Genomic DNA, 25,934 nt, shown 5'->3' with positions numbered 1-25,934 from the left:
GATTTTGGCACCCCTCATAAAATAAAAATCTTAGTTATGCTCTTGCCCAACCTAGACCTAGCCTATGATAGCATTAAATTACCCCCCCCCCCCAATCCGCTTAGATTTTAGCCCCCTTCATAAAAAAATTCCTAGCTCCACCCCTACCCAATGTAGACCTAACCTATTGATAGCCCTAAATTATTAGGCTCGGGGAAAAAGAGAAATAATTTGTTAGTAAAATAAATTATTAATTAATTGAATAATTTAGTGAATTAAATAAATAGAACTCTATGGATAATAATTTACTTAATTTTGTAAAATAAATGTTCATTTATTATTGGGGCATGACTGGTCCAAGTTATCTAAAACCAAACTCAACCCACTAACAACCCTAAATATTGGGTGCATGTTAAATTAAACAAATAAAAGTTTATGGATAATAATATATTTAATTTAAAAAATAAAAACAAAGAATAAATAAAATTTTCACTTTCGAAATCAATTTAATATAAATAAAACAATTTTGTTGTTAAACAAAGAATACAAATCATTTTTTTCTCAATTTCTTGGTCGGGTTTTGGGCTTTATATGGGGTCAGGCTCAGGCTCAACATTTAGGCCCAATGGTCCGGTCATGCTTAGGCTTAAGCCTGGACATGTTATGTTGTGTTAGAGTACACAAAATAGGGGTATTTTGGTCATTTTGGTTTATTTATTTGAGAGTGAAATGTCAGCTTTGCTTAAGTTTAAGTTATGTGTCCAATCACTTGTGAGCTACAATATGATATTTCTTGTAACTATGTTATTGGAGATAAATACAAGTGGGTCGACTAGAGAGAGGATTGATTTTCCTCTACTAGTCGAACCCTTCTTCTTCTTCTTCTTCTTCTTCTTCTTCTTCTTTTTCTTCTTCTTCTTCTTCTTCTTCTTCTTCTTCTTTTTCTTCTTCTTCTTCTTCTTCTCTACTGTAACCTAGGACTAAATAAGGTTTTCACATGGTATCAGAGTGCATGTAACAAGTTCAGATCTGCTCGTCTTGCTCTTTTGTTTTAGTTTACCCAGATTTTTTATCTCCCTCCTCTCTAGGGTTTTGCAGATTTCTCAAGAACCACTGGAGATTAAGGGAAAGGTTGAAAAGGAGTGGTCGTTTTTCTCTGTAGGAAGCCTTCATGCCTCCTGTTTGTGGTGTAGCGGATGTTTGTGGTGATTGGTAGGAAGCTCTCTATTTGATGGTATGAAGAGAGCAAGTTCGGGTGAACAGTGTTCAGTTGAGTACAAGTTGGTTATGCGGAGTGTAGTGTAAGTGTTTGGTTTAATGGTTGAGTGATTCTAGCCCTTGTATTTGGCGTGTGAATGGTTTTGAAATGTGCAATATAGGTGTTTGATTTAATGACTGAGTGATTTCAGCTCTTGTATTTGGTGTGTGAGTGGTTCTGCAATGTGTAGTATAGGTGTCTGATTTAATGACTGAGTGATTTCAACTTTTGTATTTGATTTGTAATGTGTATTTGAAGAAGTTGGTGGTGCTGAAAGTGAGATAAGTTTTGTGGAAGTGTGTGAGGTTGTGCTGAATCTTTGAAGGTGAATACTCTATATATAGCAATGATTTCTTTGTGAGGTAAGCTGAATTAGTTAAGATGTTATCAATTGGAGATGGGAATGACAATAAAATAGGAGTTATGATTTCTTCAGATTACCTAAATGTTCAAATGACATCTACTAAGTTGAATGGTGAGAATTATGTGACATGGGCAAAATCTATAGAGGTGTTTTTAAAAGCCAAGAAAAAGTAAAACATGTGAGAGATGAGAAACCCTCCTCTAATATTCCTAGATACAACTAAAGAAATCTAAGAACATGCTAAGAAACTGTATTCCAGGCAAGACAATACAATTAGGGTGCATCAGTTGTACCAAGAGTAATTTAATCTGAAGTAAGGAAGTCAAAGCTTGGAGGAATACTATGCAAGTCTAAGGAATATCCAAAATGAGCTCAATGTGTATCATCCTCTAACACTGGATGTTCAAATTCAGCAACAACAGCATGAGCAACTTGATATGACAAGGTTTCTAGTGGGTTTGAATGATGAATATGAGCCTGTCCGAGCACAAATACTTGGGGGGTCTGCTCTTCCCTCACTTGAAGAAGTTTTTGCCCATCTTATGAGGACACCTATTGAGTCTATAGAGCATTCTTCTCTCTCAGACAGATCTGGTTTTATGGTTACTAGAGGGGGAGATCGTGGAAATAGAGGTGGTAGTGGTGGTCGTGGACTTCCAGGTAACTATGGTGGTTCCATGTTTAACCGTGCTGGTGACTGGAGTGGAGGTTGGGACTCAGAGGGAGGTTGTGGTAAAGAAAGAAGTAATGCCCTTAGGAAGTGTACATATTGTGGATTAGAGGGGCACACAGTTAATTTCTGCTATGATTTACATGGTTCACCCAAACTTGGTCTAACCATGTTGTGACTAAGGGTAGTAGTACAACTACTGAAAATCAGCAAACTAACCCGATCCCCTCCACATCTACTGGTGTTTATAGGAAGGAGATGGTGAGTGTACCCCGTGCAGTATATGAGCAGTTCATTTGGACATTTTCTCAGCATAACACAGCTACCATTTCCCTTTCAGGTATGGCTTGCTTGGCTTCTAAGCCTTCACATTGGATCATTGACTCCGAAGCCTCGGACCATATGTCTGGAACTCCTAATGTATTTTCTTCTCTTTCTCAGTCCTCCACATCTCAAACATTTACTCTTGCTAATGGTTCTACATCTCCCATCTGTGGTGTTGGTGATGTTGATCTCTCCTCCTGAAGGAGATGGTGAGTGTACCCCGTGCAGTATATGAGCAGTTCATTTGGACATTTTCTCAGCATAACACAGCTACCATTTCCCTTTCAGGTGTGGCTTGCTTGGCTTCTAAGCCTTCACATTGGATCATTGACTCCGGAGCCTCAGACCATATGTCTGGAACTCCTAATGTATTTTCTTCTCTTTCTCAGTCCTCCACATCTCAAACATTTACTCTTGCTAATGGTTCTACATCTCCCATCTATGGTGTTGGTGATGTTGATCTCTCCTCCTTGTCTTTAACATCTATTTTATATGTCCCCAAGTTCCCCTTTAACCTTATTTCTGTTAGCAGATTAACCAAGTCACTTAATTGTTCCATAACCTTTTATCTCTCTTCTTGTGTGTTTTAGGATCTCAAGACGGGGATGAAGATTGGCGGAGGGCATGAGGCAAGTGGATTGTATTACCTTGATGGTGGTGGTCCTCCAATAGTTTTTCAGTTGTCTCTTACTCCTCGTCAATGGCACTGCATAATTGGTCATCCTTCTCTTAAGGCTCTGAAGTTGCTAGTTGCTTCCTTGAGTCATCTTTCATCTTTGGATTGTGAGTCATATTAGTTTGGAAAACATCATAGAGTCTCTTTTGGATTGTCAGTCATGTCAACTTGGGAAACATGTTTCATCTTTAGTTCATTCTGATGTCTAGGGTCCGATCAAAGTGATGTCATACAACGGTTGTAAGTATTTTGTAATTTTTGTTGATGTCTTTTCAATGATGACATGGATTTATCTTTATGAAGATTGTAATGAATTGTTCTCTATTTTACAAAATTTTATGCTGAAATACGTACCCAATTTGATGTTCATATTAAAATTCTTCTCTCCGATAATGCCAAAGAGTACACCTTAATACCATTTCAACAATACTTAGAGCACCATGGGATAATTCATTAACCTTTTTGTGCCTACACCCCCACAATAGAACGGTGTAGATGAACGAAAAAATCGACATCTCCTTGAAATTGCTCAATCTTTGATGCTTAATATGAATGTCCCAAAGCATTTTTTGAGTGATGCTGTCCTCATATCCTGTTTTCTCATCAATCGGATGCCCATGTCCATCTTTGGAAGTCAATCTCCCTTCTCGGTGTTGTTTCCCACATTGTCTTCATTTCCTTTCATCCCAAGAGTCTTTGGATGTATTTGTTTTGTTCAAAACTTGGGGCTTGGTTTAGGCAAGTTAGATGCACGAACTACCAAGTGTATCTTCCTTGGCTACTCAAGGACTCAAAAAGGGTATAAGTTCTTTAACCCTAACTTCCATAAGTCATTTGTTTGCTCTGATGTCACCTTCTTTGAACCAGTTCATTTTTTCTCGGATACTGTGGTTTTTTCTCATTCCCCCGTAGTTCCTCTTCCCATCCCTGTTGCAAATCCCCTTCCCATGGTTCTCATTCCAGTTGCAGATTCACCTCCCATGCCAGTTACTACTGAGAGGCCACCAATCAAACAAGTGTATACTCACAGAAGAGCACCGGCCCCTCTTCCAATTAAGCCCTCATTGACAGATCCTGTCACTGCTTCTTCTCCCTTGGACCTTGATCTTCCTATTGCTCTACGGAAAGGTAAATGCACTTGTAATTCTCATCCTATTTCACACTATGTTTCAGTTGCTCACCTTTCTACTTCTCATCACAAATTTTTATCATTGCTATCATTTGTTTCTATTCACAAGACTGTCCAGGAAGCCCTTACCTCCCCAGGGTGGCAACAAGCCATGGAAGAGGAACTCTTTGCTCTACAACACAATCACACGTGGGAACTCACTACTCTTCCTCCCGGTAAGCATGCTATTGGGTGTAAGTTGGTCTACACAGTGAAGTATCTTCTAGATGGCATGTGGAACGATTGAAGCTAGGTTAGTGGCCAAGGGCTATTCTCAGTTGTATGGTTGGACTATATGGAGACATTTTCTCCGGTGGCTAAAATTGGTTCATTTCAGGTGTTGATTTCATTAGTTGCGATGTATGATTGGCCTCTTGTGCAACTTGACATAAAAAATGTTTTCCTACATGGTGATCTAATTGAGGAAGTGTATATGGAGCAACCGCCAATGTTTGTTGCTCAATGGGAGGATGGTAAGGTTTGTAGACTCAAAAAGGCAATTTATGGATTGAAACAATCTCCACGCGCATGGTTTGACAGGTTCAGTGAAGTAGTGAAAGACTTTAGGATGAAATAGTGTCAAGTAGACCATTCTGTGTTCAACCATGACTCAAAAGATGGGAAAATCTTGCTAGTGGTGTATGTGGATGATATTGTCATAATTGGGAGTGACAATAATGGAATTGATAGGTTGAATAAATTCCTATAGGACCACTTCAATACGAAAGATTTGGGTAAACTGAAGTACTTCCTAGGAATAGAAGTTGCAAGGTCAAGGCATGGAATTAATTTATGTCAAAGAAAATATGTTCTTGACCTACTTGAAGAAACATGACTGTTAGGTGCTAAACCAACAGAGACTTCTTGGAACTTAATGTCAAGTTGAGTGTTGATGCAGATGAAGAGTTTGATGATCTTGGAAGATACAGGATGTTGGTGGGAAAGTTGAATTACTTGACTATTACCCGACCAGATATATCATTTGCTGTGAGTATGGTGAGTCAGTTTATGCAACATCCTGGATTCCTCATTGGGAAGCAGTTCTAAGGATTGTTAGGTACCTGAAGGGTGCTCTAGGTCGTGGTTTTCTATACCAAAGTGGAGGGACTCTTGAAATAGTAGGGTATACAGATGCTGATTGGGCTAGTTCTATATTAGACAGGAGATCAACTATAGGGTATTGTACCTTCATTGGTGGCAATCTTGTAACTTGGAAGAACAAGAAACAAACAGTGGTGGCAAGGAGTAGTGCAAAATTTGAGTACAGAGCTATGGCTCATATCACATGTGAACTAGTATGGTTGAAGAACTTGCTACAAGAGATGGGGTTCTCGGTTGACAAACCCATGAGACTATATTGTGATAATCAAGTTGTTGTTTACATATCCTTTAAGAGAAAACCAAGCATATTGAGGTCGATAATGACTTTGTGAGAGAGAAAGTGATTAGTTGAGTGATAACCACATCTCATGTGAACTCAGGAAATTAGTGGCCAGATCTCTTTACAAAGGGATTATCTCGGGGCAGAGTAGATTATATTTGTGACAAACTGGGACTATATGACATATACTCTCCAGCTTGAGGGGGTGTTAGAGTACACAAAATAGGGGTATTTTGGTCATTTGGGTTTATCTATTTGAGAGTGAAATGTTTGTTTTGTTTATGTTTAAGTTATGTGCCCCATCACTTATGAGGGACAATATGGTCTTTCTTGTAACTATGTTATTGGAGATAAATACAAGTGGATCGATTAGAGAGATGATTGATTTCCTTTACTGGCCGAACCCTTCTTCTTTTTCTTCTTCTTCTTCTTCTTCTTCTTCTTCTCTACTTAGCCTAGGATTAAATAAGGCTTTCACATGTTGATATAAAGGCAAAGCGCAATGTGGCCTATGAATAAGCTTAATCCCAACCCCAAAAGCGGAGCTAGGGGGACCCAGGGAGCCATGGCTCCCCTATGGCCGAGCAAATCCCCAATCTTCATGTCCCTCTCCCCCACTCCCCACCCCAATGGTCCCCCCCCCCCGAATGGCCATCCATATTTATTCCCCTACCTCAATCCACTTAGATTTTGGCCCTTTCATAAAAAAAATAAAAAAAATTCCTAGCTATGCCCCTACCCAACCTAGACCTAGCCTATTGACAACCCTAAATTATTAGGCTCGGGTAGAGAGAGAAATAACTTTTTATTAAAATAAATTATTAATTGATTGAATAGTTTAGTAAATTAAATAAGCAGATATCTATGGATAATAATTAACTTAATTTTGTAAAATAAATAAATCAATTATTTGATTTAATAAAATAAATAATTAAATATTCATTTATTATTGGGACTTGATTGGTCTAAGTTATCTAGAACCAAACTTGACTCGTTGACATGTTGAATTAAATAAGTAAAAAATAATGGATAATAATATATTTAATTTAATAAAATAGAATAATCAACAAATAATTAAAATTTTCACTTTTGAAGACAATTTAATATAAATACATCAATTTTGTTGTTAAATAAAGAATACACATCTTTTTTCTTAATTTCTTGATCGAGATTGGGCTCAAGATCTAGGCCCGATGGTCCGATCATGCTCAGACTTGGACTTGTATATGTTCTATTGGTACAAAGGCAAAGCCCTACGTGACCTCTGAATAGGTTTAATCCCAACCCCAAGGGTGGAGCCAAGGGGACCTAGGGAAGCCATGGCCCCTCATTCCACTTACATTTTGGCTCCCCTCATAAAATATTGGGTTCAAACCTACCTATTCATAACCCTAAATATTGAGCTCAAGGGGAGAGAATAATTTGTTAGCAATTTATTTTTAAATAGATAAAAAATTTAGTAAAATAAATAAATAACTGTCTATTAAAATCTTTCTCTCAATGCCATCTCCTTTATTTTATCGATTTATAAATAATTTATTAAGTAAATGCTTAGATAATAATAATAATAAATTAAATAAATAATTTAGTAAAAAATAAATAGATTCTATTAAAATATTTCTCTCAAATTCAAATCTCCTTTATTTTACTGATTTATAAATAATGTATTTACTTTTATTAAATAAATAAATGATTAGAATAATAATAATAATAATAATAATAATAATAATAAAATAAATGAAATAAATAAATAACTAACTATTAAAATATTTCTCTCAATGTTAGATCTTCTTTATTTTGCTTATTTATAAATAATTTATTTAATTTTATTAAATAAATAAATGCTTATATACCAATAAAAATAAATAAATGAATAAATAAAAATTGAGATAAAGAATAGGAGGAGAGAGAGAATTAGGTGAGAGAGAAGATGGATAGCATTTTATTTTATAAGATGGCATAATCATAAAAAATTATATATGGCACTCCTATAATTTTCGAATATCGTATAGTCAATTAAATTGGAAGATTTGTCTTATATGTGGTAGTCTTGTAATTTTTGAATACCATAGAGGCAATTACAAATTGGAAGTTTTATCTTATATGTGATCGATTTGTAATTTTTGAATATCACAGAAACAATTACAAGTCAATTACATATGGAGGTTTGTCTTTGTGTGGCATTCCTTTAATTTCAAATGAAAAAAAAAAGACAAAATTACTATTAGATTTTATTTCTTGCATGCTTAGACTTTGTTTCATATATATGATTCCCACAATTTTATTTATATTTTAGCCCTTAATTCATGTTCATTAACCATTGGGCCCCCTAATGACCCCACTATAAAATCCTAGCTCGCTCCTACAAATACCCAATGTGTGGTTGTGGTGTCTAATGGGTAGCGTGGGAGTAGGGTCTTGTTGGTACGAAGGACAACTCCCTCCCATTTTTAGGAGTCTATAAAACAAATATCATGAAATAATTGTTGTAACTGATGATTTTAGAGAATAGTGTGGTAGAATTCTCTCTCTCTCTCTCTCTCTCTCTTAGGGATGATCATTTTTTATTTGGCCCAGCCTGCCCTACCTTACCCATCCCACAAATTTCCAAGCCTAGGTAGCCACATTCGTGTCAAGCTTGACCTAAACCTACACCAAGCCCACACAATGCAATTTGGGCTTGGGCCAAGCAAGAACAATTTTATGAAATTAAAAATATTTTAAGGAAGATTGCTAGTATAATATTAAAAGTATAAGAAACAATTAGAAACAATATAGGGGTTAGATTATTAGTAATATTAGAAAGAATATTAACAAATATAAATTAATTATTTTACCTAAGCTCACTTGATTAAACTAAAAATATTTTAACAAAGGTAGAAAATTTTAAAATAACAAACTTGCTAGGAAGTTTAACAAATCAATTAACATTTATTAAATATTTATTCACCAATTTCATTTTTGTGTAGATATATGATAGATGCCGAGACTAAATTTAAAAATTTTAGTATTGGGCTACAATTGGGGTATTTTTGTGTAGATATATGATATTGCTAAAGAATTTTAGTATTTTACTATCTAAGTATTTTATTTAGATTGTCTGAATTATAGGATTGTTCGTTAAACAGATGAAATTGACCAACCCGACCCAATCCAACCCAAGTTGGTTGTTTTCTAATTATTTTGGTCAGTTTCAGTTTAGTTTTTATTTTAACCAAAGAGGTTGGGTCAGTTTTAATTTGATCATTTATAAACCAACCAAAACCAAACTGACTTGATCAATATATATATATATATATATATATATATATATATATATATATTAAATCTATATTTTTAATATGAGAAAGTGAGAAAATTTCCATATTTATTAGTTTAAAATATTTATATTGTAATTCTTTTTTTTAATTTACTTTTCATACCCTTACAATTCTTTAGATTTAAATTTAATTAACTTCTAAATTTAAACATTTTCAACTGACTGACCAAACCAAAAACCAACCCAAACCAATACAACCTGAGCAAGTTGATTTCATCATTAATCAGTCGGTTTTAGGTGACTAACTTCCCAACCCGACCACTATAATGTTGCTTCAATGTCATATAAATTCTCATGCTCATATTACAACTAGTACTGAAAAGTGGATTAGACATCATTTTGTTTAGCTGAAACTTAATTTTGATAGATCATTCTCTAGCATAGGAGCTAGGGCTGGTATTATAATAAGAGATCACTTTGGGTTGCTGGTGTTAGCTCAAATAGTGAAGTTAGATCGAGGGAGATACACATATTGTAATTAAAACACTATTGGAGGAAGATTTTAGGCTCAATTTGAAAAGAGTACAAATACAAATATGTATAATGTAAATACAAGGTTTAGAAATATAAAATACAAGGTTTTGTACTTTATATAGCCTAAGAGAAAATAAGAAGCATAATCATTAAGTCTATGCTTGGTTTGATAGAAAATAGAAAGAGAACAGAAAATAGGGGGAAAGATATTAACAGAATTTCCGAAGAAACTCCTTAAGATTGTGTTTGGTTAGAAAGAAAAAGGTAGGGAAAGGAATTCCTTGAGAAGTATTAACAGAAAATTTGTACAAGTTTCTCTACCTTCCCCCTTCATTTCCCTCTTCTTTTTAAAACCAAACACAGTCTAAGAACCTTCCCATTTCTCTATAATTAACGTGCATCGAACAGGAAAGAGAGTGAAGAGTGGATCAGCCCTCTTATTCCACCTTGTGAGTTGTGAGATATCATTGGGTGCTCAACTAATTGGAGGACTTACCAATCTTGCAAGCAATATGATTAGATAACATTTTTCTATTATTAATGAAAATGTATTGTTAATATTGCCAAATCCCTCACGCATTGGGGGTTTTCCTTCAAACACAAGAGGCTAGACCTCTTTTAAAAAGGGACTAAATGATGTGTTGCAATTCAGAGTGGTTTGGGTGTACATGAATCTAAAAATATTTTATTTGTTAATTCAGATTTAATTACAAATAAAACCTGATTCTGATCCCTATTCCCTATGTCTCAGTTTAGAAGGAGTATAAATACGTAGAGTGCAAAACCTTGTATTTTGTATTATTTTATATGTATTTATATTGTATATATTTTCATTTGTACTCTTTTCAAATTGAGCATAAGTTTGCATTCCACATTCCTTATTTTAAGGGAAAATTTCTGATAGGTACCTTATACTTTAGGCCAAGTGCCAATTTAGTACCTGTACTTTAAATTGTGACAATCTAGTGCCCGAACTTTCAATTTGTGACAATTTGGTACCTAGCATTAAATTGAAGATAAAAAGGGCTAAATACCCCCAAGTATTTCGATTACCTATTAAAATTACGAAACCCTCCCTAATTTGTCGTTTCATCCCTGCAAGCGAATAGATGCAATGGCAGTGTTTCATCACCGCTACAACCTGCAATTCGTCAGAACAATGGCATGGCGGTGATCGACGGCAATTGTGTAAAACAGAGAAGAGAAAAGAGAGAGAGAGAGATACTGAAGTTTTTTTCCATTGCTATTCATTCCTCTAACATAATCCATCCAAGCAAGCCACGAGATGAAGTCCCCCACACTGACATCCTCCCAGTAGATACTGCCACTTATTTTTCTCCCCAAAACAACCCTACATATTAGCAGCGTGTTTGGTTCTGTTTATGTTCATTGGTAAGCATTTATTAGTGGTGCCACATAGGCATTATCTCATCATTTTCTCTTTTGTAAAAGTTATTTTTTTAAGTTTACACAAACGGACAAGCGTTTACTCATTGTGCGCCTAGTTGTCATAAAACGATTGCAATTATTATATTTATCGATTTTATCCATAAATCAACTACAAACATTTTTTTAGTAAAGATAAACGAAACCAAACACATACTACATACTTCGTGACAGAAACCAACGCGTCGCTCAGGTTGACCAGAGCAGACGAAGAAGCTGAGGAAGAAAAGGAGTGTTGGATGTTTTCCAAAAAGCGTCGTCTCTTCCTCTCTCATCGATCGAAATGATTGCACCTTCTTCACGCTAAGAAGCTGGAGAATGCAGATTCTACGAACCTGACGCCAGTACTCGCCATAAGGTGCAGTCGCCACATCCTTATAATTGTACAGAAGGAGCCTAGCGTTGCTCGTTTGGGGTCTGCTGGAGAAGATGAGGTCATGTGTTTGCATGATTTCTCGAGCTCTGTCAGTCGACAAGACCATGAGGGCTGGTGAGTTCCCCAGATGAAGTAGCATGAGCGCGCCATGGCGTTGTGCGAGTGAGTGAAGATCACGGTGCAGGCACGAACCCAGTTGATGGAGCGCAGCCAATCTCAGTGTCGGTCTCTCTCTCTCTCTTTTCTCGGTTTTGTTGTCGATCACTGCCATGCCATCGCTGTGACGAGTTGCAGGTTGCAGCTGTGATGAAATGCCGCCGTCGCGTCTATTGGGGTTTTCCAAGAAGGAGAAGGGGAAAGAAGAAAGAGAGGGAACGCGGGCGGGCGGAGAAACCGCCGCTACCCGAAGTTGCAGCGGCGGTTACTGTTAAAACAGAGGGAGCTGGAAGAGGAGGAAGACTAACTTTTTACCCACTTGGCCTTGGTTGTCTCTTCGACATCGGCAATAAGTCATCTTTTCCGGCAACGGATGAGTAAACAATAGGCGCAATAATGTTCCAGCGACGGGTAATAGGAGTCATCCTTCGGCAACGGTAATGAATTCTTCGATTTTAATTTTTCTGATGTCGTTTACGATCGTCAAAATCAACTTTTCCGGTGTCGCATTCGCTTGACACCACTGGCGTGAGGGAACTGGTTTTCGGATATTATGAACAATGGCTCTCACTTGCATTGGTCGAAATAGATGATGGGTTATTTTCATAATTTTAATTGGTAATCGAAATGGCTGGGGTATTTAGGACTTTTTATTTTCTAACTGATGAAAATTTAACGTTATGTACCAAATTATGGCAAATTGAAAGTTCATACAAAGTACTGGATACTAAATCGGCATTTGGTACAAGGTAATTATCGGAAATTTTCCCTTATTTTAAAGAGTTATTTCCTTTTAGATGTTAACAATTCAGTATTCACAAGGGCATTTTTAACTCCACAAAGGAGACAGATAATCTGATTTTGTTCCCCACCGTGCTATATCTGTGGAACAAATTTCATCTTTAAAGACCCCACCATTATTATTTTTCCTTTTTTATGATTTTCTTCTGCTCTTTGTTTTGAATTTCAAAAATTCCAACAGTTGGTATGAGGCAGCAGATTCAACATAAAGTTGAGCATAATAAGTAGAGTATGGTGATTTGATGCAAGGGTGCTCGATGCAATTGATAGTGCAAATTAATCTTGAGGTGTTGTTCCTTCTCGTTGCTAGAACACGAGGTCGCCTAATTATGCACCCCCCGCTCCTCACCTCCCCCACCAAAAAAAAGTAGCAATGGTTGATTATACTGAGTTGGAAATTAATTGCCCTTAATCTTCTGCTAATAAAACTTGAGAAAATGTATGAAGATAGGAATAAAAAAGAGTGGGAAGGTCATCCAACGACAGAGTAACATTTGACCCATAAAATTATCAACCAGGAACCGCTCTAGTAATTTGTTTGTTAAAAAAATATATGATATTTGCACAATTGCTTTAACAAACTAATTTTATTAATACCGAATATTAAGAATGAGAAGGGGGCAAGGAAGGGAGGGGCAGGGAAGGCAGGGGGGCGGGGAGCCACTACATCTCTTTTCTTGCGAAAATTTCCATCCTTATCGCTGTCCCCACCAAGATCCTCACTCGTCATTTTTTAATGTTGCTAACTTTATTTTATTTCATTCCAATGTCTTTTAAATAAATAATTATAATTTTAAACTTATTAACATAGATTCAAATATATTCAAACACATTTACACATGTTTATTCACATTTTTAAAAATAATAACATAAATATATATGGAGAAGTATGGATAGGCCCAATGCAGATTTCTGATTTTCACTGCAGAGCTATAATAATTCAAAATATCAAAAATCCTCACTCCACACATAAATGCCCACCCATGAATTGGCTGGCACCCACCCCAACTGTACTTTGGGCCTAAAAATTCTGACCCTGAGCTGAACCGTCATTCTCCCTAAATATATATTATCAAGACTAGGATCCCCACCTTGTGGGGATTATGAACCATAGAGAATGTTGTCCTCGTCTCCACCATTAGGGATTAAATTTTCCCTGGGTAGATTATCCCCATCCCCACATTATTTGGAACGGATCCCTGCCATCCCTATAACTATTACCAAAAAAGATCCTGAAAACCCCTAAAGATTCATGACCTCTTAATTCTAGATTAACTAAATACAATTTTTTTTTAATTAAAAAAACTTATAATTAAAATTTAAAAATTTAAGTTTGATAACACAATGTTAATTTATATATTTACTATTTTGTTGCACACATGCATAACATGTGCCCTTGTGATCAATTGCCATACACAATGTGGCCTTTACAAAGATCCCCTATACTATTGGATCAATGACAATTACCTCCTTTGAACTTTCATTTGCAACAAAGACAATGATATTGGGTTAATAACAATTACCTTCGCAAACTTTTATTTTCATTTCGCAACAAATACCCTTGGCCACTAAGTTAGATTATGAAATGCATTAATTTACCAAAATACCCACATGAATTTTTTTTATTTTCTTTTCATCACCCTTTTTTTCTTAAACCCTAATTGACCCAAAAATACCTCAATTTATTTTTTTCAAACAAAACTAGTTAAAAAACAAGAATAATTTCATTGACATAAAGAAACGAGTTTTCTTTAAATTTTTGTTTCATTTCACCAACATAAATGTCTATAACCGTGTTAAAATATAACAAGTATACACTCATTTCTTTGATAAATCAAAAAAAAAAAAAAAACCAAACAAAAACTTAGAAGAAACATCTACCATTTTTTAATTTAAATATTGAATACAGCCATAAATTTATAAAGATATATGAAAGCAACCAATAGTGCCTCAATATTATATTTAAAAATATAATCAAATCATGAATCATTAAAATAAATAAGAAAATGATAGCCTGGAGATTTAAAAAAATAGCTGGATGAGAATCTCTCTGAATGTCCATTGACCAAACTGATGGAGAGGGTATTTATCCCAAAATGAAAGTTCAGGGCGGTCTGAAATGAAAGCTCAGGGGTAAATGTCACTGATCCCATTAGTAAAGTGGTTTTTATAATTTATCCAATATCAATTACTCCATACACACATCTATCTATGATCTATCAAAGAAAAAACAAACCCCCCCCACACACACGTCAATTATATATCACGTGGGTACTGGCAATTGTGTCGCCTTTCCTACTCCATAATTCTCTACGGTTTCGGAGTGATGCATTGATGCAGCATCAGTGATGCTGGTGAGTTATGATGTATGGGCCCACTTCGAATCACCTTCTGTCTAACAATAGCTTAAACGGCGTGGTTGGTTGTGATTGGCCCAGTATCATAATTTTCACGAGGTAAACTGTACAGGATTCGAAGTCCTCGCAGTGAGGCGCGAGCAGTCGCAATCCACCTTGTCACCTACTTGCTACGTGGCACGTGCCAAGCATTTGAAATTGAAGGAATCACCGGAAGATCACACGAGCCGCCTGATTTTCGAATTAAAGCCCCAAAGAAAAGCCCATCTGGACTGGTTCGAAATCGATCTCTATCTCCTGAAGCCATGGAGACCCTACTCATCGACTGTGTACAGAGCAGTCTTCGACATTTCATGCCCCGGAACTCCATTTTTCTCTGCGAGCGCCTGTGCGCGGAGTTTCCTACGGAGGTCAGTATATTCGTCTTCTTCGTTCTTCAGTTAAGACTTAAGATATTGTTCATCAAGAGCGGTTGTTACTTGCCATTTTTTTTCGGAGGAAGATGGTTATGTTTCTGCTTCTGTGTTGAAGTTCTTTGATTAACAATAATTTTTATGAGCTTAGTTCTATTTACTAGTTGCTTTTATCAAGCAATTTGTCAGGCACTTGTTTGTTCGTTTTCTAATTATGGTTAGGTATTATTACTTTCTTTATTTTATGATTAATAGAGCGATAGAATTGTTGGACCTCATAGTTCTAGTAGAAGTTCGACCAATGATATGGGATAGGTAAGAGCTTCTTTAGTGTTCGATGGCATAATAAATATTTGCAACCGAGGGAAATATACTGTCATGAAAAATGTTAAGGAAAAAGAAAGGGTCAAAATATGTGATGATAGTTCTGTGAGATTTATATCTGATGCACATGAATAATTAATGAAATTGAATCTGTTGTACATTAGAATGGATCGAAATGATATTCTCTGTAATGTGTAAACTAATGAAGTTACAGCTGAAACTGCAAGCAGGGTTGACTTTGCTTGACAATGGAACCTACAATATTCAGCTCGACTTTTTTTTCTTTTGATAAACAGTGATTGTATTAATATAGAAAAAAGGACAAAGTACCTCAAACTATAACCATTACAATAACCAGCATCGGTATATACATAAATATTCCCACCACACTGTAAAGGAATGCTCAAAAATAAAATTTTCTCATTGCCATTGAAAGTGATCCTGCTTGAAGCCACACACCCAGTTACTAGAGTTAATTGAAAGGCTGCCTCCTGCCCCACCCATTAAATGCTTTTCATCATAACTTGTGCTGTAATTTATCCTTTGAGATTGGATCAGTTACTTTTTGAACATGAAAATAAGGAGAAATGGTCCATGAAAATCACAAGATTTCTTGTCGATATTAAGAACTAATAATGCTTTAAAGAAAAGATGTGATAATTGACTGTGGAATTAGGTGGGCTAGTTTTGACTTATCATCTTCCACGCTTTATCTGACTTGTGTATAAACCATTTATTTTTTAATTTCTATTTGTAGGTAATAAATAAGATTGGAGTAGCTACTTTTTGTAGATGAAAATAAGGATAAATGACCCATGAAAATCACAAGTTTTCTTGTTGATATTAAGAACTAATAATGCTTTAAAGAAAAGATGTGATAATTGTAGAGTTAGGTGGGTTTGGGAAGATTCCACTCTCAATTATCACACTAAATCATGTGATCACTTATATAAAGCATTTATTTTTATTAAAAGTTTTTAGTTTGTAACCTTTGGAATTCAATTGCATGGAATAGCTATAAGTGAATTATGCCGTAGATGAATCAAACAATGATCCTGTTTTCTTGAGCCAGAACAATATATATTTTTTCTAACATTGGTTTTGGCCTTGGCTAGCTGCCCTTACCAATTATCATCATCGTCTAAGCCTTGTCCTAACGATATGGGATTGGCTGCATGAATTCTGTTCTTCCAGTATGTTCTATTCAGTGCAATACCACCGACCATCTCTCACTACATTTGTCCAATATCCTTTTTGGTCTGTCCCTAGCTCTTCTAGCCCCTTCAACTTGTAATAGATCACTTATTGTTACTGCTGCTGCCCTTACCAATATATCTTGTTGTTATTACAAATCCCACCATGGGGAATTATGCCCAAACACATTTCACTTCTATTTACCCATTGTCAAGCAATCCCAGGGCTGCATTATTTGCTGATCTTGCTGTCTATCTATAAGTTGTACCGAATTCCATAACTAATTATGTGATTTCCTTTAAGATGTGCCTATGTTTCCATGACCTGATATTGATACTTGTTAATCACACTACTACCATTATGCGAGTCTCCTTCAACAATATGTACTGCAATAATCATGCCATTCTTAATCCTTGAATACGGCCAATATCTTTGCCCAAGTTATGAAATCCATCTGGCCTGAAGTATAGTGCTAGGATATTTCCTTCCCAATTTCTGAAACATCCTATACTTTTGAGCAATGATTAAAGTGCAAAGGTGTGATGCGATGCGTTCCACTACCTAGAGATGCGAGACATAGTTTAGAACACGAGGTGCAAGCCTCCTCAAGAGGAGGAGGAGGAGTACAGTTCGTGCAAACGGCATTTGAGGAATATGCCTTTTTAGGCATCAATCCTCTAGGAGTGCATGGGCTTGGGTTGGGGTTATGTCAAAATTTGAATGGGCCTGGCTCGAAGGCTCGAGCCCCGAAGTAGTGTAAAATGCTAACTTGAGTCGTCCTGAGTTGCACTACTACAATCCTCCACCATGTGCCTCAGGGCGCTTTGACGGTGTCTCTAGGCGTATGCCTCCCATGCCTTTTACATTGTTTTGGAGTTTCTTGGGTTCCCCATCTTGCAGCCATCAAAGTTCAGCCTGGTCATACTTGGTGTTGGAGGATGCCAAGGTATGATCGAACACTCCTTACTGAGGATGAAAATGCCACTTGTTGCCAAAGGTGCAAAAAAACCCATAAATTTTGTCCAATATGTTACCTTGACTGTAATGTTTTGTGGGATGACAAGATCTATTCTGGGCACAATTGTAAGAAAGGGGTGTTGCCAAGGGGAGAGAAAAAGCTCTTTGATCTCTCACTGTCTTTATATGTACATTTACTCTTTGTACCATTCCATTTCCCTAATTTTAATGAAATTTTATAGTTATTGATAAAAAGAAAAATCAATGATGGCTTCTTTCCTATGACTATGATCTTTCACATTGAATAATAAAGCATTCCTCTCTTCCTTGGTGGAGAAAAGGACTGAATACACTCCCCAGACTTCTTGGGGGACATTTCAAATCACTTTCAAGTCCTGATGGTTATAAGATTGGGGGCCAATTGAATAAATAAAACAATGTTGTCACTAGCTGAGCCCTATTTCTTCACTTGATCTTTGCCATTTGATAATAATTGCTAATCCTGATTTGCATCTCTCTCTTGCATTAGTGATAATGCGACATGTTACTGTTGTTTTATTTTTACTGTCAGTGCTGATTTTCTTTTTCTTTGTTTATGCTGGATCTCTGACTTCATTTTAACTTTACTGCAAATTTATTAAACACAGTTGAATTTACAACTATTGGCTAGCTGTTACTTGCACAACAATCAAGCTTACTGTGCATACCACATTTTGAAAGGTATTTACTGTAATTGCCTTTTATTTACTTTGCCTTTACTACATGTTTCTATCTAGTTTCTTAAATCTCATTTTACTCAAAACTTGATTTTCATTTATAAAATCTCATTCTTGTTTGCTTTCAAAATATGAAGGAAAACCAATGGCTCAATCTCGCTACTTGTTTGCAATATCATGCTTTCAGATGGATCTTCTTAGTGAAGCTGAAGCAGCATTATGCCCTACTAGTGAACCTAATGCAGAGGTATCCAACTTCTTGTAAATTATGAAAAACAAATATCCAAATATTATCAAGGTTGAGAAATAGCAGCATTATGCCCCATGTATCAACCTGTGGCTTAGCTATGCAAATTCCTCATTGTCAAATATTTTAAAATGTTTTTTCATGGGAATGCCTTTGAAAGATCTAAACTTTACTTTGTCTTATATGGCCGGAAGGGTAATTAATCCTCAAGAGGCTAATGAAATGATTGATCTGAGTAAGAAACTTGGTCTTGAGCTTACAAGGAATTTTGAACTTTGAACTTTTCTCACTTTTGTAATCAATGGTATAGTATTATTTTTTGATAGTAAGTCTTGGCCAGCTCTTCATCTCTTGATGTATGTGTTTTCCTTGGGGGCGGAGGGTAGTTGACTTTATGAATATTTTCATACCCTTGAACAAAAAAGACTAGGGAAATAGGGAAGATCTTGTACAGAGGTATCTGTAAGAGAATCGAAGGTGCATATTTGAGAATGACATGCATGCCAATAAAATTGGAGGGTTCTATGAGGAAAAGGAAGAAAAAGGGGTGGGAGGGGGTAGAGGCAAATTGACTGCTTCTAGAAGCATAAAGGAAACAAGGAATGATTAGGAAATCTCCTTTGGTATAAACTAAGACTTTCTGTTTTTCCTTTTTCTTTTTTTGAATGGTGGGTAGGGGTGTGGAGTTGGTTGCTGCAATGTTTTATTGTTGGAAAATTGGTGGTTGAGCTTGGTTAGGTTCATTGGACACTTTCTCTGTTAGGGGCTTCATGTTTGTTTGATATGGGGTTTCCTTTTGTGGTGTTTTGTCCCTTTTCTGCCTAGCTTGTGGGATGGGGCACTGTGGGACTGGTGTTGGGTTTTCAGTTCTCATTACATTCTGATTGCTTTTTTTTTCTTCTATGCAGGTTCCAAATGGTGCTGCTGGTCATTACCTTCTTGGGCTTGTTTATAGGTAGTGCACTTTGCCTTTATCCTAAAATTTATGTTTATTGACACCTCATTCTTGTTTTATCCTTAACCCTCTATCTGTGAGTTTATGAAATAAGATCTCTTCATGTTCCTCATCTCTTGATGTAAACCTATGAAAGTTTCTTGGGCTTGTTTATAGGTAGTGCACTTTGCCTTTATCTTAAAATTTATGTTTATTGACACCTCATTCTTGTTTTGTCCTTAACCCTCTATCCGTGAGTTTATGAAATAAGATCTCCTCATGTTCCTCATCTCTTGATGTAAACCTATGAAAGTTTCTGGGCTAGGACTGATGTAATTTAATTGTAACGTTGATTCACTGAAACTCATCATTGGTGTAATAATGGTAATAGTATTTTATTCCCCTTATTTTACAACATGTCTACGGTTCTATTTTTCATCTTGAAGTAAATGTCCGATGCCAGGGTGCTTGTGCATAGATGAGATATTATTAGATTGTTCTTGTTTTATTTAGTTTCACCTTCTCATTAACAAAAAAAAAAGTTGCACCTTTATGACTTGTCTTAACTAATTTTCTTTTGCTGATCATCAACTATATATAAAGGAGCTTCTGTTTATTTGCCATATGTTGATTTGGTACATACATAGAGAACATGCTGTTATACTAGTTAGAAATTTATGGTTTTAAATGTTCTTGTTTTTATTTAGTTTCACCTTTATCATTACCAATAAAAGTTGCACCTAGGCAACTAGACACTCTCCTATCACCTACCTTTGCCTTGATATATATATATGGGGAAGAATGTGAACAGTTAGGATTTTATGTATATTTGTATGCAGTTATGTACTGTCTTATATTATATTATGTTATGTTAAGAGAAACTGAATAACAAAAATTATTTAGAAAATAAAAGCAAGAGCCAGTATCCAACTAGGAATAAAAATGAAAGGATCTATTGAGACCCACCAAGGATCCAAGTGGCCCCAAAACAGAACCCAACCTACAAACAACTGATGAATCACCAACTCACTCCAGCAACCTCTTACTCTGTCCCTTGAATCACCAACTCACTCTCCCACAGCAAAAGAGGAATACCCACAAAACTTAAGGCACAGACTTGCTTTGTGTCCCTAATCCCTACCTCTAAAAGCTGAACAACTTCTTCTTACTCCAGCAACCTCTTCCTCTGTCCCTTGAATCACCAACTCACTCTCCCACAGCAAAAGAGGAATGCCCTTCCTCTAGCCCCTTAGACAATGCCACTCCTTGTCATCTTTTTTTTTTTTTTGTGATAAATGATAAGAATATTATTAAAATATGGATAGTAACGGAGTATCCCATGGAGAGGCACGATCCCTTGCTTGGTTGGACTATCAGCCATAGCATTAGCTGATCTCCCCACCCATTGTATTCTGACACACAGATTTCTTGTCAGCCACTTGAATTTCTTAAGTTCATTCCTAAAGCACCAAATCACAGATTCTGGGTTTTGTAGCCACCCCACAACCACCTTGGAGTCACCTACAATTAGTAGCTGTTCCACTCCTATCTGTACTGCAAACTGCACCCCTCGAAGGGCAGCTAGTAGTTCTGCTCTAGTGGAGTCCCCCACGCCTAAAGGGCCCGAGTATAAGTGAGTCACATTTCCATTTTCATTCCTTAGAATCCCTCCCATCCTGATGGACCCGGATTACCTTGGCTGTTGCCATCAAAATTCAGTTTCAAGAAGCCTTTATGAGGTGGTTCCCAACTCAAACACACCTTCTTCTTTACAGGGGAGCAGCTTGCCACTGGCACTGCTGCCTAATTCCTCCAGAGTTCATTAAAGAAAAATTGATGAAATAAGTCAAGGGCTTTCAGCCACAAGATAGCTTCCTACAAAATACACTCCAACTTCTGTTGGCTTCTCTCCTTCTCTTGGAAGATCCTAGCATTCCTTTCTTCTCACACTGTCCATAACAAAGCTGCTCTTGCACACCTCTTTGAGTGGCCCTAGACCTTTTAGATTTGAAAATATGTGGCTAACTTATCCAGGCTATGCTTGTAAGGTGCAAGAGTGGTGGAATGAAGGGATAAAAGAAGTCCAAGGGAAAGGAGTAGCTTTTTATAGGAAATAAAAAAGGCTGGAGGTCAAAATCAAGGAGTGAAATAGAGAGCATTTTGGGAGAGTTAAGGAAAGGAAATTAAATGTGATATCCCAAATTAGGCTTATTGATGGCAAGGAAGGGTAGGGTGTTTTATCAGAGGAAGATAGGAGGCTAAGGTGGTCACTGAAGGAGTTGGAAGAAATACTAATTTTTTTCATGCAATAGCTAATGGGAGAAGACAAAAGAGTTTTGTGGAGAAATTGGAAGTCAATGGAATGATGGTGTCTGATCAAAAGAGATTGCTAATTGTTTCGGTAATCACTTTAAAGAGGTTTACAAAAGACAGGAGGGCACTAGGTATAGCCTGGTAGGCTTAGATTGGTCAAGCTTGGATCCTGAAATGGCGCATTGGTTGGAAAGGGATTTTGAGTTGGAAGAAGTAAGGGGAGTGGTGTTCTCAATGAATAGATCTAAAGCTCCAGGACTAGATGGTTTCACTATGGATTTTTATCAAGACCGTTGGGATATTATCAAGTTAGATCTACGGACACTCTTTGAGGGGTTTGCTGAAGAACATTTCTTTAGCCTAGGGATTAACTCCACATTCTTAACATTGATACCTAAAAAGGGAGATGCTATTCAGCCAGGAGATTTCAGACCCATCAGTTTGGTGACTAGTGTATCTATAAGTTAGTGGCCAAAGTAATTTCCTCGAGGTTAAAAATGGTTTTGCATTCTCTAATAAGTCACTCACAAGGGGCTTTCATCCAAGGTAGACAAATCATTGATCAAGTCCTAATAGCTAATGAGTGCGTGGAGGACTTCAAGAGAAGGGGAATTCAAGGTTTCGTTTGTAAATTGGATATGGAGAAAGCGTATGATTTAGTAGACTGGTCATTTTTGATGGGGATCTTGAGGAATTTTGGTTTTGGAGTTGGGTGGACTGTAGGTTGTTTGGCAACTGCTCATTATTCTATGCTGGTTAATGGAATGGTTAGAGATTTCTTTCCAGCTACTAGAGGTTTGTGACAAGGGGATCCCCTCTCGCCCTTTCTCTTTACCTTGATGGTAGATGTTTTCAACAGACTTATCTTGAGAGCAGACATGATGGATTTGATAAGAGGATGGAGGGTTGGAAGAGAGGGCGTTTTGGAACACACTTACAGTTTGCAGATGACACTATCCTTATTTGTGAGACAGGGGCTCTCGGATAGCAAGGATTTTGAAAGGGGTGATAAAGCTGTTTGAGGTTGTGTCAAAGCTAAAGATCAATTTTCAAAAGAGTTGTGTAGTGGAGCTGAATTTAGAGGAGGAGGAATTGGGTGAGGTAGCTGAGGAGTTGGGTTGTCTAGCTTCTAGTTGACCTTTAAGATATTTGGGTTTACCATTAGGAGCCAACCCTAGGGAGGGAAGCTTTTGGAATCCTGTGGTGGAAAGGTGTGCTAAGAAACTGGCGGCCTGGAAGAGAAATTACGTGTCCCTTGGGGGCCGAATCACTTTAATTCAATCCACCCTAGCGAATCTCCCAATTTGCTTCTTTTTCGTATTTAGGATGCCACAAAGGGAATTGAAGAAAGTAGAGAAGATGATGAGGGACTTCTTGTGGGAGCCTGGAGAGGGAAGGAAGGATCATTTGGTTAGATGGAACTTAGTGTGCAAGAAAAAGGAGCAAGGGGGCTTGGGATTGGGTAACCTAGGAAAGAAAAACTCAGCTCTTTTGGGCAAGTGGCTTTGGAGATGGCCGTTGGAGAGGGAAAGACCTTGGCACAAAGTTGTAGGGAGTATGCACGGAGTAGAAGGCAATGGTTGGGATGCTGGCGTTTCTCCGAGGTTTACATTGAACTCTCCTTGGAAGGCAATCTATGGCGTTCTTCCCCAATTCTTAAACTTAATCAGATACAATGTATGCACAAGGGATAGGGTTCTCTTTTGGGAGGATTTATGGATTGGTAATTCAACCCTCATGGACCTTTTCCCGTCTTTGTATTCCCTCTCTCGCTTTAACAATGAACCAGTCCAAGGATTTGTCTCCTTCTCCTTGTCTTCAGGGCTCAGTTGGGGTCTGGGATTAAGGAGAGCTTTAAGAGACTTTGAGATTGATCAGACAACTCAATTACTTTGTTTACTTGATCATTTCTGGTTGGACCCTTCTAAACCGAATGCTCTTATTTGGTCCCCTAATTCTTTAGGCACCTTTTCTTGCGCCTCCTTTTTCTCCTCCTTATGCTTTGACCCCAGCTCTCAGCCTTTCCCTTGTAAAGAGGTCTGGGATAAACTTGTTCCCCCTAAAGTGGGAGCTCTTTGTTGGGAGGCCTCACTTGAGAAATTAAACACCTTGGACAACCTACAAAGAAGAAGACCTTGTCTCAATATTTCCCCCAATTGGTGTGTCCTCTGCAAAGCAAATGGAGAGAGTTGTTACCATTTACTAATATCCTGTCTTTTTGTTGTTGGTCTCTGGGAAAAACTTTATAGTCTCTTTGGACACAGGTGGACAATGCTGATGCAGATTAGCAATCTTTTTGAACCTACAACTTTCAGATGGCCTAAGAAAAGAGGTAGAGTCTTGTGGAGGTGTGCTAGGGCTGAACTGGTTTGGACTGTCTGGGAGGAAAGAAATGCCATGATTTTTGATGAGAAGGAGAGGAATGAGGTAATTATGGGAATGCTTAATTTATAGAGCAATCAATTGGGTGAAAACCTTGGAACTATTTTTTCCTTTCTCCTTTGATGATTTATGGAGAAATTGGGAAGTGGTTGCCAAAAGTTCTAGCACGAGACCTAAACCGTCAATAGAGTGGAAGCCTCCTCAAGAGGGTATCGTTAAGTTTAACTTTGATGGTAGCAGTTTAGGCAATCTCGGTCCTTCTGGTGTTGGGGGAGTGTTCAGAAATACAGACGGCCTAAGCATTGCTTTATATTCTGGACCTATAGGAGTAGGGGATTCAGTTAATGGAGAAATTAAAGCAGTGGTACAAGGAGCTGAATTTTCCAAAGAACCAGAAACAACAGGCTGGTCCTATAAAGGGGCTTTACGTAGGTTCAAATGGCTAACAACAAACATGTCAGCTCAATTCCAAAGGAAAAGAAGATCAGCAAATGGGTTAGCAGATTCACTAGCTAAGCAAGGGGTGCATAGGAATCAGATGTTTTGGGCTAAACTGTAATTCTTTGTTTTATTATGAGGCTGCATCTCGTGCCTCGTCTTGGGAACTTTGTCTGTGTATCTTTTTGCTTCTAACCTATTAATAAAATCACTCATTATTCATAAAAAAAGGACCAAAGGAGCATGCTTACCTCTGCTGTTCTATTCTGCCTGCACCCAAAGATCAATAAGAGCCAATCCTACAACTCTGCAGTAATAGAACATGAGATTAGTAAATGGTAACAGTCCTCACCATGAGATCCGCAAAGAGTACACTAGTTAGGTGAGATGCAAAGAAAAGGTCTTCTCTTTTGTAGATTCTCGAAGGTGTTTACTTTCCCATAGAACACTCCCCAATAGAATGCCAACACCTAAGGGGAAACAAGCCTACACCAAACCTCCTTAAAAGGGAAAACCTGTTGGGATGAAGAATGACAAAGGGCCTTAAAGAAGGAAGCAGAAGAGAAATGATCAGAAGGCAGAGGTGTCCAAATCCTTTTGTTTGGTTCAGAGGGATCTAGATAGACTTTTTCAAGAAGGCTCAACAGGTTGGTTAGACTCTCAATCCCCTCATCCCTTAAACCTCTACAGAATCCAAAGTCCCAGATAGGTGCCAAAGGAGATTCCAAAGGGTAACAGAATTTTGAGACATGCTCTTTTTTATACCAGGAGATAGTGAATAAGGATGGAAAGAGGTCCTTCAAAGGAGCCTCTCCAACCCAATTATCTTTCCAAAAAAGGACCAAATTACCATCGTACACATCATGCCTTGGAAAGTTGTGAAGTTGAGGAAGAATACTGTGAATTTCCTTCCAAGGTGTTGCTAAAGTTGCTTGCTGAGATACCCCAACATCCCACCCGATCTTTGAATGACCATGAATACTTCCTGCCACCACAGCCTTTCTCTCTCTAATGGCCACCTCCACAACCATTTTCCCAATAAAGCCATATTCTTTTGCATTACATTTCCTATACCCAACCCTCCCTCTTCTTTGCTTCTACACACCAACTCCCATTTTAACAAATGATCTTTCCTACTTTCTCCTGGTTCCAAAGGAAGTCTCTCATCAAATTTTCTAGTTTCTTGGCTTCCCTAGAAGGAATCTTGAAGACAAACAGAAAATAGGTTGGTAAATTAGTAAGGGTAGCTCTAATCAATGTGATTCTT

General features: G+C 37.3%; 1 protein-coding gene across 2 annotated transcripts in view; it reads left to right on the top strand.

The window, feature by feature from the left end:
• Window positions 1-14,949: 14,949 nt before the first annotated feature.
• The window catches only part of HBT (CDC27 family protein), a 43,668-nt gene continuing 32,683 nt past the window's right edge, over window positions 14,950-25,934 (top strand). The window contains exons 1-4 of one of the 2 annotated variants that reach the window (XM_088958749.1): window positions 14,950-15,159; window positions 18,285-18,357; window positions 18,491-18,600; window positions 19,509-19,555. In XM_088958749.1, coding sequence (XP_088814875.1) covers window positions 15,055-15,159; window positions 18,285-18,357; window positions 18,491-18,600; window positions 19,509-19,555 — 335 coding nt within the window. In that variant the 5' untranslated portion in view covers window positions 14,950-15,054. The remainder of the gene's footprint in view (window positions 15,160-18,284; window positions 18,358-18,490; window positions 18,601-19,508; window positions 19,556-25,934) is intronic. The other variant, XM_088958750.1, reaches the window with a different exon arrangement.

This window comes from Nelumbo lutea, chromosome 8 (genome assembly GCF_056320005.1).
Source record: "Nelumbo lutea isolate HS-2025 chromosome 8, American lotus-T2T, whole genome shotgun sequence".
Taxonomy (NCBI): Eukaryota; Viridiplantae; Streptophyta; class Magnoliopsida; order Proteales; family Nelumbonaceae; genus Nelumbo; species Nelumbo lutea.
This window is presented reverse-complemented; position numbering and strand designations above follow the sequence as displayed.